The sequence below is a fragment of the Pongo pygmaeus genome, chromosome 20 (genome assembly GCF_028885625.2).
Source record: "Pongo pygmaeus isolate AG05252 chromosome 20, NHGRI_mPonPyg2-v2.0_pri, whole genome shotgun sequence".
Taxonomy (NCBI): Eukaryota; Metazoa; Chordata; class Mammalia; order Primates; family Hominidae; genus Pongo; species Pongo pygmaeus.
Window position 1 is genome coordinate 12,909,052 of NC_072393.2, and position 13,764 is coordinate 12,922,815.

The 13,764-nt window shown below is 54.6% G+C and overlaps 2 protein-coding genes across 6 annotated transcripts; one reads left to right on the forward strand and one right to left on the reverse strand.

The window, feature by feature from the left end:
- Positions 1-6: 6 nt before the first annotated feature.
- Positions 7-6,386, forward strand: WDR83 (WD repeat domain 83). Of its 2 annotated transcripts, none has more exons than XM_054464120.2 (9): positions 7-387; positions 471-591; positions 674-779; positions 1,068-1,116; positions 1,199-1,325; positions 3,395-3,462; positions 3,556-3,664; positions 3,750-3,864; positions 6,077-6,386. In XM_054464120.2, the coding sequence occupies exons 1-9, from the start codon at positions 285-287 to the stop codon at positions 6,224-6,226; spliced, it is 948 nt and encodes a 315-aa protein (XP_054320095.2). In that variant the 5' UTR covers positions 7-284; the 3' UTR covers positions 6,227-6,386. The 2 variants fall into 2 exon arrangements, with proteins under 2 accessions (XP_054320095.2, XP_054320096.1); XM_054464121.2 differs by lacking the exon at positions 6,077-6,386 and adding an exon at positions 5,081-5,847 and having other exon boundaries at positions 254-387.
- On the reverse strand, positions 6,277-12,425 carry DHPS (deoxyhypusine synthase). 4 transcript variants are annotated; one of them, XM_054464116.2, is made up of 9 exons: positions 12,089-12,425; positions 10,687-10,851; positions 10,327-10,448; positions 10,149-10,245; positions 9,983-10,069; positions 7,849-7,954; positions 7,666-7,769; positions 6,571-6,696; positions 6,277-6,487 (listed from the first exon to the last, which is right to left on the reverse strand). In XM_054464116.2, exons 1-9 carry the CDS (start codon positions 12,293-12,295, stop codon positions 6,392-6,394), a joined length of 1,110 nt encoding a protein of 369 aa, XP_054320091.1. In that variant the 5' UTR covers positions 12,296-12,425; the 3' UTR covers positions 6,277-6,391. The 4 variants fall into 4 exon arrangements, with proteins under 4 accessions (XP_054320091.1, XP_054320093.1, XP_063513977.1 ...); XM_054464118.2 differs by having other exon boundaries at positions 6,571-6,632; positions 12,089-12,416; XM_063657907.1 differs by lacking the exons at positions 7,666-7,769; positions 7,849-7,954 and having other exon boundaries at positions 12,089-12,414.
- Between the last annotated feature and the right edge of the window lie 1,339 nt (positions 12,426-13,764).

The window sequence follows — 13,764 nt, forward strand, 5'->3', positions numbered from 1 at the left end:
TCCGTTCCTCATGACAGAGGCTTGGACTCCCCCTACTCAGGGAACGGAGATTTAGGAGAAGCCAGAAGTCTTCCTTTCAAAGGGAAAATGCGGAAAAGAACCTGAAAGCGGGTTTCAATAGTTCCAACCCGATCACCGAAATGCCAAAATGATGAACCCGGAAGTGATAAACAGGAAGTAGGCCAGGAAGAACAATAATAAGGTTACACCCAAGTGTGTGTTTCGAAGGCGCGGAATTTTCCGTACAGACCGATTTAAGGCTGCAAGGAAGGAGTCCTGGGAGCATGGCTTTCCCTGAGCCAAAGCCGCGGCCTCCGGAGCTGCCGCAGAAACGTTTGAAGACGCTGGACTGCGCGCAGGGGGCGGTGCGAGCCGTACGATTTAATGGTGAGCGCCTTTGTCTTCATTCCGGGTCCTCCTTCCGCCGCCTGAGATCAGCGGCCCACTAACCCCCGCCTGGTGTTCCCCAGTGGATGGCAATTACTGCCTGACGTGCGGCAGTGACAAGACCCTGAAACTGTGGAACCCGCTTCGGGGGACGCTGCTGCGGACGTACAGCGGCCACGGCTACGAGGTGCTGGATGCGGCCGGGTGAGCCGGGAACCAGGCTGGGATGGGAGCGCTGAGGCTGGGATCCGAGGTCGATGCTGATCTTCCTCCTCCTGTACTCCAGCTCCTTTGACAACAGCAATCTCTGCTCCGGCGGCGGGGACAAGGCGGTGGTTCTGTGGGATGTGGCATCAGGGCAGGTCGTGCGCAAATTCCGGGGCCACGCAGGGGTGAGTGAAAGCCTGGAGACCCTCATTCGAGCGGAGGGGACCCGTATTAGCGCATAGGTGGTGACAAGGCCACCCCCATTACACCGTAAGGATCCCTTCCCCAGATGACGATCCCCTGCTCTGCATGCCAGGCTAGGCAGTCACCAACCCCTGTCCTTGCTGTTCCCCCAAAACCTTTCACCTTCCCTTCTCCTAGCCTTTGCCCTTGCTTTAACCGACACTGGGAACCCTGCCTTTATCCCAATCCTCCAAAGTCCAGCCTCCTCTGAGTGGCAATAACTTTCTCAGAAGGTGAGCACGGTGCAGTTTAATGAAGAGGCCACAGTTATCCTGTCCGGTAAGTCTGGGGCGTAAGCACGGGGGCCCAGGGTGCTGCCCCCCACTCCAAACCTGACCTCACCATCATGCTGGCCTCACAGGCTCTATTGATTCCAGTATCCGCTGTTGGGATTGCCGCTCACGGAGGCCTGAGCCAGTGCAGACGCTGGATGAGGCCAGAGATGGCGTGTCCAGTGTGAAGGTGTCAGACCACGAGGTCCTGGCAGGGTGAGTGGAGCCAGGACCTGGTCTCACCCCAGGTGCTACTGGGAATCATAGCTGCCCCCATGTTCAGATTAAAACCTACTCTCAGCTGGGCACAGTAGCACACAGCTGTAGTCCCAGCTACTTGGGAGGCTGAGGTGGAAGGATCACTTGAGTCCAAGAGTTCGAGGCACCACTGCACTCCATGCTGGGTGAAAGTAAGACTGTCTAAAAAATAATAATAATAATCTGGCCGGGCACGGTGGCTCACACCTGTAATCCCAGCACTTTGGGAGGCCGAGGTGGGCAGATCACTTGAGGTCAGGAGTTTGAGATCAGCCTGGCCAACATGGTGAAACCCCGTCCCTACTAAAAATGCAAAAATTAGCCGGGTGTGGTGACGAGGGCCTGTAATCCCAGCTACTCAGGAGGCGAAGGCAGGAGAATCGCCTGAACCCGGGAGTTGGAGGTTGCAGTGAGCCGAGATTGTGCCACTGCACTCCAGCCTGGGCGACAAGGTGAGACTCCATCTCAAAAAAAAAAAGATAAAGTAAAATAATTTTTAAAAATAAATAAAAATAGGCAGGGTGCTGTGGCTCACGCCTGTAATCCCAGCACTTTGGGAGGCAGAGGCGGGCGGATCATGAGGTCAGGAGATCGAGACCATTCTGGCTAACACGGTGAAACCCCGTGTCTACTAAAAATACGAAAAATTAGCCGGGCATCGTGGCAGGCGCCTGTAGTCCCAGCTACTCAGGAGGCTGAGGCAGAATGGAGTGAACCCGGGAGGCAGAGCTTGCTGTGAGCTGAGATCGTGCCACTACACTCCAGCCTGGCGATAGAGCAAGACTCCGTCTCAAAATAAGTAAATAAATAAAATAAATAAATAAATAATACATAAAAATAATCATAAGTAAGAATTTTTTTTTTTTTTTGAGACGCAGTCTGGCTCTGTCGCCAGGCTGGAGTGCAGTGACGAGATCTTGGCTCACTGCAACCTCCAACTTCTGGGTTCAGGCGATTTTCCTGCCTCAGCCTCCCAAGTAGCTGGGACTACAGGCAGACGCCATCACGCCCGGCTAATTTTTGTATTTTTAGTAGAGACGGGGTTTCACCATGTTGGCCAGGAGGGTCTCCATCTCTTGACCTCGTGATCCGCCTGCCTTGGCCTCCCAAAGTGCTGGAATCACAAGCATGAGCCACCGCGCCCGGCCGAAAAAATATATTTTCTATTCATTAAGTGCAAGTGAAGAGATCATCATAAAGATCTTCACGTTGAGAAGGCAGAGGAGGAGGAAGAGGAGGGATTGATCTTGGTGTCTCAAGGCTGATAGAGGCAGAAGAAAATCCACATATAAGTGGACGAGTTCAGTTCAAACTGCGTTGTCAGGGTTTTCAGTTCAAACCGCGTTTTCAAAGTACAGGGTCAACTGTACTTTGAAAAGTGCTCCCTCTGGTGGCTGTGGGGGTGCAGGGAGACCAGAACAGTCTAGATGCTGGTGCTGGGTAGTGGAGAAAGTGGTGGGACTGAGTACTGAGGAGGAGGAGCTGGAGAATGCAGGAAAAGGGGGAATTGGGCCAGGTGGGGTGGCTCACACCTGTAATCCCAGCACTTTGGGAGGCTGAGGTGGGCGGATCACCTGAGGTCGGGAGTTCGAGACCAGCCTGACCAACATGGAGAAACCCCGTCCCTACTAAAAATACAAAATTAGCTGGGCGTGGTGGCGCATGCCTGTAATCCCATCTACTCAGGAGGCTGAGGCAGGAGAATCGCTTGAACCCGGGAGGCGGAGGTTGCGGTGAGCCAAGATTATGCCATTGCACTCCAGCCTGGGCAACGAGCAAAACTCTCTCAAAAAAAAAAAAAGAAAAGGGGGAACTGGAAGGACTCCAAGGGTTTGGAAAGAGGGTGTGGGTCTTGGAAACGATGGAGTAGGACGTAATTGGCCCTGGGCCTGAGTCTGAAGGCCAGAGCTTCAGAATTCCACTCCTGTGCACTGGAAGAGCAGGCCCAGTGGGCTGGGAAGGCACAGAGCTGCCTGGAGCCATGTGAGTCTAATCAAGGTTCCCGCTAGATCTACCCTCTCCTGCAGCTCCGTGGATGGCCGTGTGAGACGCTATGACCTGAGGATGGGGCAGCTCTTCTCAGACTACGTGGGCAGTGAGTGTGGCCGGGGATGTGGGACAGGCAGGAAAGATGGGGGGCCAACTAGGGGCACCCCACCCTCACTCACCTACCCGCCCCTCCCCCAAGGCCCCATCACCTGCACCTGCTTTAGCCGGGATGGGCAGTGCACCCTGGTGTCCAGCCTGGACTCCACATTGCGGCTCCTGGACAAAGACACAGGGGAGCTGCTGGGCGAGTGAGTCCTTGTGGTCGTGGGGATCCCCTTCCCTCCTCTTCCACCCCTGGAGAGGACCAAGCCCCCTGATCCTGTCTGCCCTTAGGTACAAAGGCCATAAGAACCAGGAATACAAGCTGGACTGCTGCCTGAGTGAGCGTGACACACATGTGGTCAGCTGCTCTGAGGACGGGAAGGTGTTCTTCTGGGACCTGGTGGAGGTGAGGTGCCCCCAGCCCTACTTCATACCTAGGTGCCTGCCCCATCTCAGCCCTGTCCTTACCTTAGTCACTCCAGGGCCTGAAGGCTAGGATCTTTTTTTTTTTTTGAGACAAGTCTTGCTCTGTCACCCAGGCTAGAGTGCAGTGGCGCAATCTTGGCTCACTGTAAACTCCACCTCCCAAGTTCAAGTGATTCTCCTGCCTCAGCCTCCTGAGTAGTTGAGATTATAGGTGCGTGCCACCACGCCCAGCTAATTTTTGTATTTTTAGTAGAGACAGGGTTTCGCTATATTGGTCAGGCTGGTCTTGAACTTCTGACCTCATGATCCACCCACCTCGGCCTTCCCAAGTGCTGGGATTACAGGCATGAGCCACCACACCCGGCCCTTTTTTCTTTTTTTGAGATAGAGTCTCGCGCTATTGCCCAGGCAAATGCGGTGGCGCCATCTCAGCTCACTGCAACCTCTGCCCCCCCAAGGTTCAGGTGATTCTCATGTCTCAGCCTCCTGAGTAGCTGGGATTACAGGCCCCTACCACCACACCTGGCTAATTTTTGTATTTTTAGTAGAGACGGGGTTTCACCACATTGGCCAGGCTGGTCTCAAACTCCTGACCTCAAGTGATTCACCCGCCTCAGCCTCCCAAAGTGCTGGGATTACAGGTGTGAGACACCGTGCCCAGCTTGGGCTAGAAAGATGATGAGGCAGGAAGGGCATTCCAGGCAAAGGGAACAGCATATGTCAAGGTGTAGAGATGTGGCCTGCGCATGCATCAGTCAGGAAACAAAGGCTTCAGGGTGGTGGCAGGTGCGGCAAGATCCGGGGTCAGGCTGGGCCACAGATGCCAGGCCGAGCAACTGGCACTGACCCCTGGGCAAGGGGGAGCCGACGGCCATGTCTAACCTTGGGTGAGACAGGGCTGTAGTCATTCAAGAAACTGGAGCTACATCTTAGCATCCCTGTGCATGGTTTCAAGCCCTGAGCCCTGTCCTTGACATGTCCCAGCCTGGTGGGGAGTCAGGCTAGAAATAGACCATCCTGGTGTAGTGGGGTCAGAGCTGGGGGAATCTCGGCAAAGGAGACATCAGCGCTGGGCTTGGCCAGGGGAACTAAGGCTCATAAGAGGATGGAGGGAACCGGGGGGCCCTGGAGACTTGGCGGATAAACTCTTGCTTTAGGAACTAAGATAGCAAGAATGTTCCACCTATTTCTTATAGGCCCAGTAGAACAGAAGTTGCCTTGGAGGGCAGGCACATCAAGGGACATTTTCAAGGTGGAAAGAGGAACCATGGCTTGCTTGAGGAACTGTTTACATTGTGTTGTGACCAGGGGAAGTGGGGATCATTGGGGCTGCCAAATGGACAGGATGGAGCCCAGCTGGTGGCAGGGAACAGGCAAGCTGCGAGCAAAGCGTGCTCCAAGCATGGTAGTAGCAGAAAATCAGCGGTCTCTGGACATGGTCTAGAAGCAGAGCCAAGAGGAATGACTGACAGAGGAACGTGTGGTACAAGAAAAAGACTCCTGGCCAGGCGCGGTGGCTCACACCTATAATCCCAGCACTTTGGGAGGCTGAGGGGGGGTGGATCACGAGGTCAGGAGATAGAGATCATCCTGGCCAACATGGTGAAACCCCGTCTGTACTAAAAATACAAAAATTAGTTGGGCGTGGTGGTGCGTGCCTGTAATCCCAGCTACTCGGGAGGCTGAGGCAGGAGAATCCCTTGAACTAGGGAGACGGAGGTTGCAGTGAGCCAAGATCGCACCACTGCACTCCAGCCTGTCAACAGAGCGAACCTCCATCTCAAAAAAAAAAAAAAAAAGAAAAAGACTCCCAAAGCCAGGCGTGGTGGCTCACACCTGTAGTCCTAGCACTTTGGGAGGCCAAGGCAGGAGGATCACTTGAGGCCAGGAGTTCAAGACCAGCCTGGGCAACATGGTAAGACCCCATTTCTGCTTTTTTAAAAAATAAAAAATCAATAAAAGGCTCCCAAGACTTGCGGCCTGAACACCTGGTAGGACAGAGCTACTGAGGGGCTCAGTCTGAGGTAGATTAATTTTGCAGTGTCCAGGAGGCAATTAGAGGCAGGTGGCTGAAGGTCAGGGGAGAGGTGACTGAAGGCTTCAGGCAGGACTGAGATGGGGGATGCCCAGGGACCTCAGGAACCAGGGACAGCCCAGCCACAGATAACCACTCCCTACCCCTCGCTCCACAGGGTGCGCTGGCTCTGGCCCTGCCTGTGGGTTGCGGTGTGGTGCAGTCGCTGGCCTACCACCCCACAGAGCCCTGCCTGCTGACCGCCATGGGAGGCAGTGTCCAGTGCTGGCGGGAGGAGGCCTATGAGGCAGAGGATGGAGCAGGCTGAAGCCAGGGGACCCACCAACAGGACCAAGGACCCAGACACAGACACAGAAGGACTTCAGAGACCATCTTATTCTAGAGATGTAACTGACCAAAAAGTAGGGGAGGGGCTGGGTCTGCAAATTAATAAATAGAGGAGGGGGTAAGACCTTCCTGGGACCGCAGCCGCTCAGTCCTCGTTCTTCTCACGCATGAAGGCATCCATCTTCTGGGCAAAGGTTTCAGCCACCAGCAGGGGGAAGACCAGGGAGGCGTCAGCATAGACCTGGGTAGGGGGGAGCCTGGGTAAGCCATGGGACCCACACCCATCGTCCCAGAAACTCTGTGCCCCACCCAGCCAGCCCTTACCTTGACAGGCTGTGCATCCACCCGGATCTTGCCCCAGGAGACAGCCTCGTCTGGTCGGGCACCTGAGTCAGAGCCATCAAACTCCTGGGCTGTGTTGATGTAGACAGCGTAGTCGGCCCCGTTCCGCTGTGGGGAGGGGGGGCACGGCGGGCCCAGTCAGCCAGTCACAGGAGACAGACACAGAGGGAGGACACTGTAGCCAAACAGGCTGAGAGGTGTGTCCCAGATGAAGGAAGCCCTTCGCAGACCCTTGCTCCCAGACAGGGCCCATGTCAATGTCTGGGGTCACTAGAGCTGCTGGGCAACGATGGCCGTGTTTCCCCAGACCCAACAGCTAGGTGTCAACAACCCTGCCCCATCTGCAAGGCAGGAGCTGCCAGCAACTCTATCTTCAGAAGCCCTCCAAACCCAACCACCGCCCGCCTCCTGATCCCTGCATGGTCACCACTGTCCTGGACTGGAGTTCTCACTCACCTGCCACCATCTGTTCACCACATGGCCACCAGGGGGAGCATGGGAACCCGAGTCAAGTCCTCTCCCACCTCCCTCAGTGCAAAAGCCAAAACCCCGCCTCAGCCCACAGGGCCCAGCAGGCTCCCTGTGGCACCTCCCTGCATCACCTCCTGGCCCTCACCACTCCACCTTCCCCTCACCAGGTACCCAGCTGTTCCTGGATTACTTCAGGCAACCCAGAACCTTTGCAAAGGCTGTTCCCTCTCCTGGGAACTTTGCAATCCAGAAGCTCAATCCTAGCACAGCAGCACAAACTCCTGGCACGGGAGACAACCACATGGCTCCTGGGAGATGCCTCCCCAAACCCCTGCTCCCAGTTCAGACTTCCAGAAGCCTCCTTCCAAAACCCCTTGTTGGATAGCACCCCTTTCTCTTCTCATCCCATCATCTAGTATTCTCTGTAGCAATGACTGCTCCCTGACATGGATGTCATTTGTTTGCTATCTCCCCTACTAGAACATCAGTCCCAGGGGAGCAGGGATCCTGGCCTAGATGTCTAGTTCATGCTGTCTCCCCAGCACATGGCACAGGCCTACCACACAGCACGTCTGCACAGTGGGCCACAGCGCCACCCCCACTCACCATGAGGTTGGCATTGGCAATGTGGTGCTTGACCACGCCCCCGCCCAGAATGATCATCCCAGTGCACTTGGCAAAGATGGCCTGTGTATTGATGAGCCTCAGGTCTGGGGGAAGAGGGCCGAGGTCAGGCCTTGGACTCAGCCGGCCCTCCTTCCCCTCTCCTCTGTGGCCCTAGCGCCTCACCCTCAACGATGTCCAGGACCAGGCCCGGGTTCTTGTAGGAATGGAAGAAGATCATGTCACCCAGCGAGCCGTCTGTAAGTGCGGGACTAAACACAGGGATGTGGTTCTGCAGAGAACATGACAGGACAGTGGATGGAGCTCAGAGCCTCGTCCCCGTGCTGGCCACATCACTATCTGACTGTGGATGGGGTGCCTAATTTCTCTAGGACTGTTTCCTCAATTATAAGCATAACAAACACCTCTCACAGATGAGGCCTATATGAGAAAACCCACAGAAAACACGATAGTGCCTGTCACATAAAGAACCAGCCTATTCTTAGCTTGCTGAGCTGTTTCTCTCTCTCTCTTTTTTTATTTTTTCCTGAGACAGAGTTTCACTCGTTGCCCAGGCTGGAGTGCAATGGCACAATCTCGGCTCACTGCGACCTCTGCCTCCTGGGTTCCAGTGATTCTCCTGCTTCAGCCTCCCGAGTAGCTAGGATTACAGGTGCGTGCCACCATGCCCAGCTAATTTTGCATTTTATTTTTTTAGTAGAGACGGGGTTTCACCATGTTGGCCAGGCTGGTCTCAAACTCCTGACTTCAGGTGATCCACCCGCCTCGGCCCCCTAAGTACTGGGATTACAAGCATGAGTCACCGTGCCCGGCCCTCTATCTCTTTTTTAAAGAGCCAGCTTGTGGCTGGGCACGGTGGCTCACGCTTGTAATCCCAGCACTTTGGGAGGCTGAGGCAGGTGGATCACCTGAGGTCAGGAGCTCCAGACCAGCCTGACCAACATGGAGAAACCCTGTCTCAACCAAAAATACAAAATTAGCCAGGGGTGGTGGCACATGCCTATAATCCCAGCTACTTGGAAACTTGAGGCTGAGGCAGGAGAATCGCTTGAACCCAGGAGGTAGAGGTTGCTGTGAGCCAAGATTGTGCCATTGGACTCCAGCACGGGCAACAAGAGCGAAACTCTGTCTCAAAAAAAAAAAAAAGAGCCAGCTTGTGCAACATGGTGAGTTCCCATCTCTACAAAAACAATTAGCCAGGCATGGTGGCACACACCTGTTGTCCCAGCTACTCAGCGGGCTGAGGCAGGAGAATCGATTGAGCCCAGAAGCTCAAGACGGCAGTGAGCCATTATTGTGCCACTGCACTCCAGCCTGAGCAACAGAATGAGACCATCTCGTAAAAAAGAAAGAGAAAGCAGGCTAGGTGTGGTGGCTCACACCTGTAATCCCAGCAATTTGGGAGGCCAAGGCGGGTGGATCACTTGAGGTCAGGAGTTCAAGACCAGCCTGGCCAACATGGTGAAACCCCATCTGTACAAAAATACAAAAATTAGCCAGGCATGATGGTGGGTGCCTATAGTCCCAGCTACTCAGGAGGCTGAGGTGGGAGAATCACTTGAACCCGGGAGGCAGAGGGTGCAGTGAGCTGAAATCACACCATTGCACTCCAGCCGGGGCGACAGAACAAGACTCTGTCTCAGAAAAAAAAAGAGTATGTAGCTTTTTTTTTTTTTAGGTTCTGATTCTCTAATTAAAGGAAGTGGGTAGCTCTTATTTTATGCCGTCTGGGAGTGTGGGACCCTGAGCCAGGCCCCAGGGGAGTTGCTAAGTGCTGCCTCTACTGTTCCAGAGATAGTTTGGGAGGAGCATAAAGATGCTTAGGCCCCACTAGTTATCTGTGTGACTTCAGACAAAATTATCTAGCCTGGCCGGGTGCAGTGGCTCATGCCTGTAATCCCAGCACTTTGGGAGGCCAAAGTGGGAGGACTGCCTGACGCCAGGAGATCAAGACCAGCCTGGGAAATACAGGGAGACCCCCATCTCTACAAAAAATTTTTAAAATTAGCTGGGCATGGTGGCATGTGGCATGTGCCTGTGGTCCCAGCTACTCAAGAGGCTGAGGTGGGAGGACTGCTTGGCCCCAAGAGGTTGAGGCTGCAGTGAGCTGTGATCACACCACTGCACAAGACCCTGTCTCAAAAAAAAAAAAAATTACCACACCTATCTGTGTTTGAGTCTCCTCATCTAAGAGTGAGGATGCTGAGAATAACAGTAGTGAATCCCCAGGAGGCTGGAAAGATGAAATAAGTTAACACATGCCAAAGTCTGGCTACTTTGCTCCCGCTTAGGTCCTCACCTTCTGGGCCCAGTAATACACGGACTCTGGGTTGTTGATCTCCTTGCCCAGACGGGCGATCATCTTAGAAGGCGTCCACTTTACACCCTAGGAGAGGATGTGAGCTTCAGGCCATGCCTCCCCTAACTCCCACTGGACTGGCCCCTCCAGGTTGCCCCAGCCCCACCTCTGTGTTCTGCTCCAGCACCATCTGGTCCAGAATGGGCATCAGCCAGTCCTCAAACTTGCAGTAATTGTCATTGGGCACCAGCAGGTTTCCGATCCTGAGAACAGGAGGCATGTAGGCATCAGGCCCCAGGACCCTTGGTCCAGCTCCCCTGCCCAACACCACTCAGGGTTCTCACCTATTGATCCCGTTCTCCCGGAGCTCCTTCCCCCTGAGGCTAAACTCGCCTAAGTACGTGGGCGCCAGGCACTTGATGAGGTCTTCCTCCACGCCGCCAGCTGTGGTCACCAATACGTCCACCTGCAGCCACAAGGCAGTGAAGTTGGCCCAAGAAGGAAGCCCCTGCCCTCATTCTGGGCAGAACTTCTAACCTCATCCTTGTCCAGTGACTCTTATGAGGGAGCTCTGCTACAAAACAAAACTTGATTCTATTCCTCTGCTTATAACAGACCCCTATCTGCCCATCTCACTTAAACGATCAATAACTGCATCGTCCATTGACCCAGAGGCCAAGGCCACAGCCCCACCAGGTCCCCACCATGTTGTGCTGCACAAGGTAGCGAATGGTCTCACGGATGCCTGAACTGATGAGGTTGGATGTATATCCCAGGAAAATGGTGCAGCTGGTAAGTGGGCGGCGGCTCTGGGTCAGGTCCGCGTGCTGGTCTTCATCCTGTGACAGCGGTTCCAGCTTCTTCTCGATCTGGGAGTAAGGGCCAAGTCGAGTTAAGCACTGGCCTTAAATCCCAGACTCAGGACTCCAGGTGGACTCCAGAAACAGATTTCACCCCAGGCCCTGCACACTCAGGGATACAGGACCAGTTCTATAGGGGACCAAGGAACATCTCCTGTGTAAACTCTGCCCCTTCCCAGACCAGATCTCAGGACACGGGTTCAGGATTTGCCCCCACCCTTTTTTTTTTTTTTTTTTTTTTTTTTTTGACGGAGTTTCACTCTTGTTACCCAGGCTAGAGTTCAATGGCGCGATCTCGGCTCACTGCAACCTCCACCTCCCGGGTTCAAGCGATTCTCCTGCCTCAGCCTCCCGAGTAGCTGGGACTACAGGCGCACACCACCATGCCCGGCTAATTTTTTGCATTTTAGTAGAGACGGGGTTTCTCCATGTTGGTCAGGCTGGTCTCGAACTCCCGACCTCAAGTGATCCGCCCACCTCGGCCTCCCAAAATGCTGAGATTACAGGCATGAGCCACCATGCCTGGCCTTTTTTTTTTTTTTTTTGAGACAGAGTATCGCTCTGTCACCAGGCTGGAGTGCAGTGGCGCGATCTCGGCTCACTGCAACCTCCACCTCGCGGATTCAAGCGATTCTCCTGCCTCAGCCTCCCGAGTAGCTGGGACTACAGGCGCGCACCACCATGCCCGGCTAATTTTTTGCATTTTAGTAGAGACAGGGTTTCACCATGTTGGCCAGGCTTGTCTCGAACTCCTCATCTCATGATCCACCCGCCTCGGCTTCCTAAAATGCTGGGATTATAGGCATGCGCCACCGCGCCCAGCCAGCCTTTTAGGAATCAGAGAGCATCTCCTTTCAGATCCGGTCCCCTCCCCGCTGGGAAAAGCAAATCTAAATTCAAGAACTGCCCAAACTTAGGCTCCTCCTCCCATATCCTCCCTTAACTTGTCTTGCCCCAGGCTCCGCCCATTCCAGAAAGCTTTCAATTTACCTAGAACCCACCCCCACACCGAGAATCTGTCCTTGCCTCCTCAGGTTACCGTACTAGCATGTAACCACTAGAGTGCAAAATCCCCTTCCCAGGACAGAAACTCCTGCCCAGAATAGGTCCCGCCTTCCTCCAACTATTGGGGCGCTCAAATAAAAGGCATATCCCCTCCACTGGAAACGCTGGCCCCGTCTAGTACCGCGCTGGCTCTACAAGCCACGCCCCTCCGCGTCCCTAGAAGTCCCGCCCCCGTCCTCACCATGGCATTGACTTGCTGTACAGCGCGCCCGAAGTTGGTTGCCTGGAAGCCGGTGGTGCCGAAGGCCTCCAGCAGTGCGCGGTAATTCACACCGCGGTTGAAGTCGTAGCCCCGGACCTGGGTGCTTTCGGGCGGCAACGTCGAGCTGTGCTTTAGCACGGCGGCCAGCGCCGCCGCTGGCGCCTCCCGTTCCAGGGAACCTTCCATGCGCCCGTAGCCGGCTCTCGAGTCAGAGCTGCCCCTAGGCCGGGCTTACGGCGGCCCAGAAACGCGTTAAACCCCGACGCGCGCGTCTCTGCAAGAGCACAGGAAGTAGGTAAAGTGCTTTGGGATAAATAACGGAAGTTGGTTTATCACGTGACCATTTTTAGGCCCTGTAAACCAGGTTGCCGCCATTTTTGTGCGTGTGTTCCGTAATACGGAAGCCGCGAGGAGCCTTTAGGCCTTTTTTTTTTTGAGACGGAGTCTCGCTGTGTCACCCAGGCTGGAGTGCAGTGGCGCCATCTCGGCTCACTGCCAGCTCCGCCTTCCGGGTTCACGCCGTTCTCCTGCCTCAGCCTCTCGAGTAGCTGGGACTACAGGCGCCCGCCACCGCGCCCAGCTAATTTTTTTGTATTTTTAGTAGAGACGGGGTTTCACCTGGTCTTGGTCTCCTGACCTCGTGATTCGCCCGCCTCGGCCTCCCAAAGTGCTGGGATTACAGGCGTGAGCCACCGCGCCCGGCGCCTTTAGGCCTTTTCTTCCTTCCTTTCTTTTTTTTTTTTTCCTGATACAGGGTTTCGCTCTTGTTGCCCAGGCTGGAGTGCAATTGCCCGATCTCAGCTCACCGCAACCTCCACATTCCGGGTTCAAGCGATTCTCCTGCCTCAGCCTCCCGAGTAGCTGGGACTACTGGCATGCACCACCACGCCCGGCTAATTTTGTATTTTTAGTAGAGGCGGGGTTTCTCCTTGTTAGTCAGGCTGGTCTCGAACTTCCGACCTCAGGTTTTCTGCCCGCCTCAGCCTCCCAAAGTGCTAGGATTACAGGCGTGAGCCACTGCACCTGGACTTTACTCCTTTTCATGTGTTCTCGACTTCCATGAATGAAGATTCTTTATTTTTATTTATTTAATTTATTTTTGAGACAGAGTTACACTCTTGTTGCGCAGGCTGGAGTGCGGTGGTGCAATCTCGACTCACTGCAACCTCTGCCCCCCTGGTTCAAGCGATTCTCCTGCCTCAGACTCCCGAATTGCTGAGATTACAGCCACCCGCCACCGCGCCCAGCTAATTTTTTTGTATTTTTAGTAGAGACGGGGTTTCACCTGGTCTTGGTCTCCTGACCTCGTGATTCGCCCGCCTCGGCCTCCCAAAGTGCTGGGATTACAGGCGTGAGCCACCGCGCCCGGCGCCTTTAGGCCTTTTCTTCCTTCCTTTCTTTTTTTTTTTTTCCTGATACAGGGTTTCGCTCTTGTTGCCCAGGCTGGAGTGCAATTGCCCGATCTCAGCTCACCGCAACCTCCACATTCCGGGTTCAAGCGATTCTCCTGCCTCAGCCTCCCGAGTAGCTGGGACTACTGGCATGCACCACCACGCCCGGCTAATTTTGTATTTTTAGTAGAGGCGGGGTTTCTCCTTGTTAGTCAGGCTGGTCTCGAACTTCCGACCTCAGGTTTTCTGCCCGCCTCAGCCTCC

Bases quoted from the DNA above. Each gene is read 5' to 3' on its own strand.
- WDR83 (XM_054464120.2), top strand. From the start codon at position 285: ATGGCTTTCCCTGAGCCAAAGCCGCGGCCTCCGGAGCTGCCGCAGAAA. The intron at 592-673 runs GTGAGCCGGGAA...CCTGTACTCCAG, and splicing joins GAGGTGCTGGATGCGGCCGG to CTCCTTTGACAACAGCAATC. The intron at 3,865-6,076 runs GTGAGGTGCCCC...CTCGCTCCACAG, and splicing joins TCTTCTGGGACCTGGTGGAG to GGTGCGCTGGCTCTGGCCCT.
- DHPS (XM_054464116.2), bottom strand. From the start codon at position 12,295: ATGGAAGGTTCCCTGGAACGGGAGGCGCCAGCGGCGGCGCTGGCCGCC. The intron at 7,955-9,982 runs GTGAGGACCTAA...TGTTCTCTGCAG, and splicing joins TGTATTACTGGGCCCAGAAG to AACCACATCCCTGTGTTTAG. The intron at 6,697-7,665 runs GTGAGTGGGGGT...CCCTCCCCACAG, and splicing joins TTGCCAATGCCAACCTCATG to CGGAACGGGGCCGACTACGC.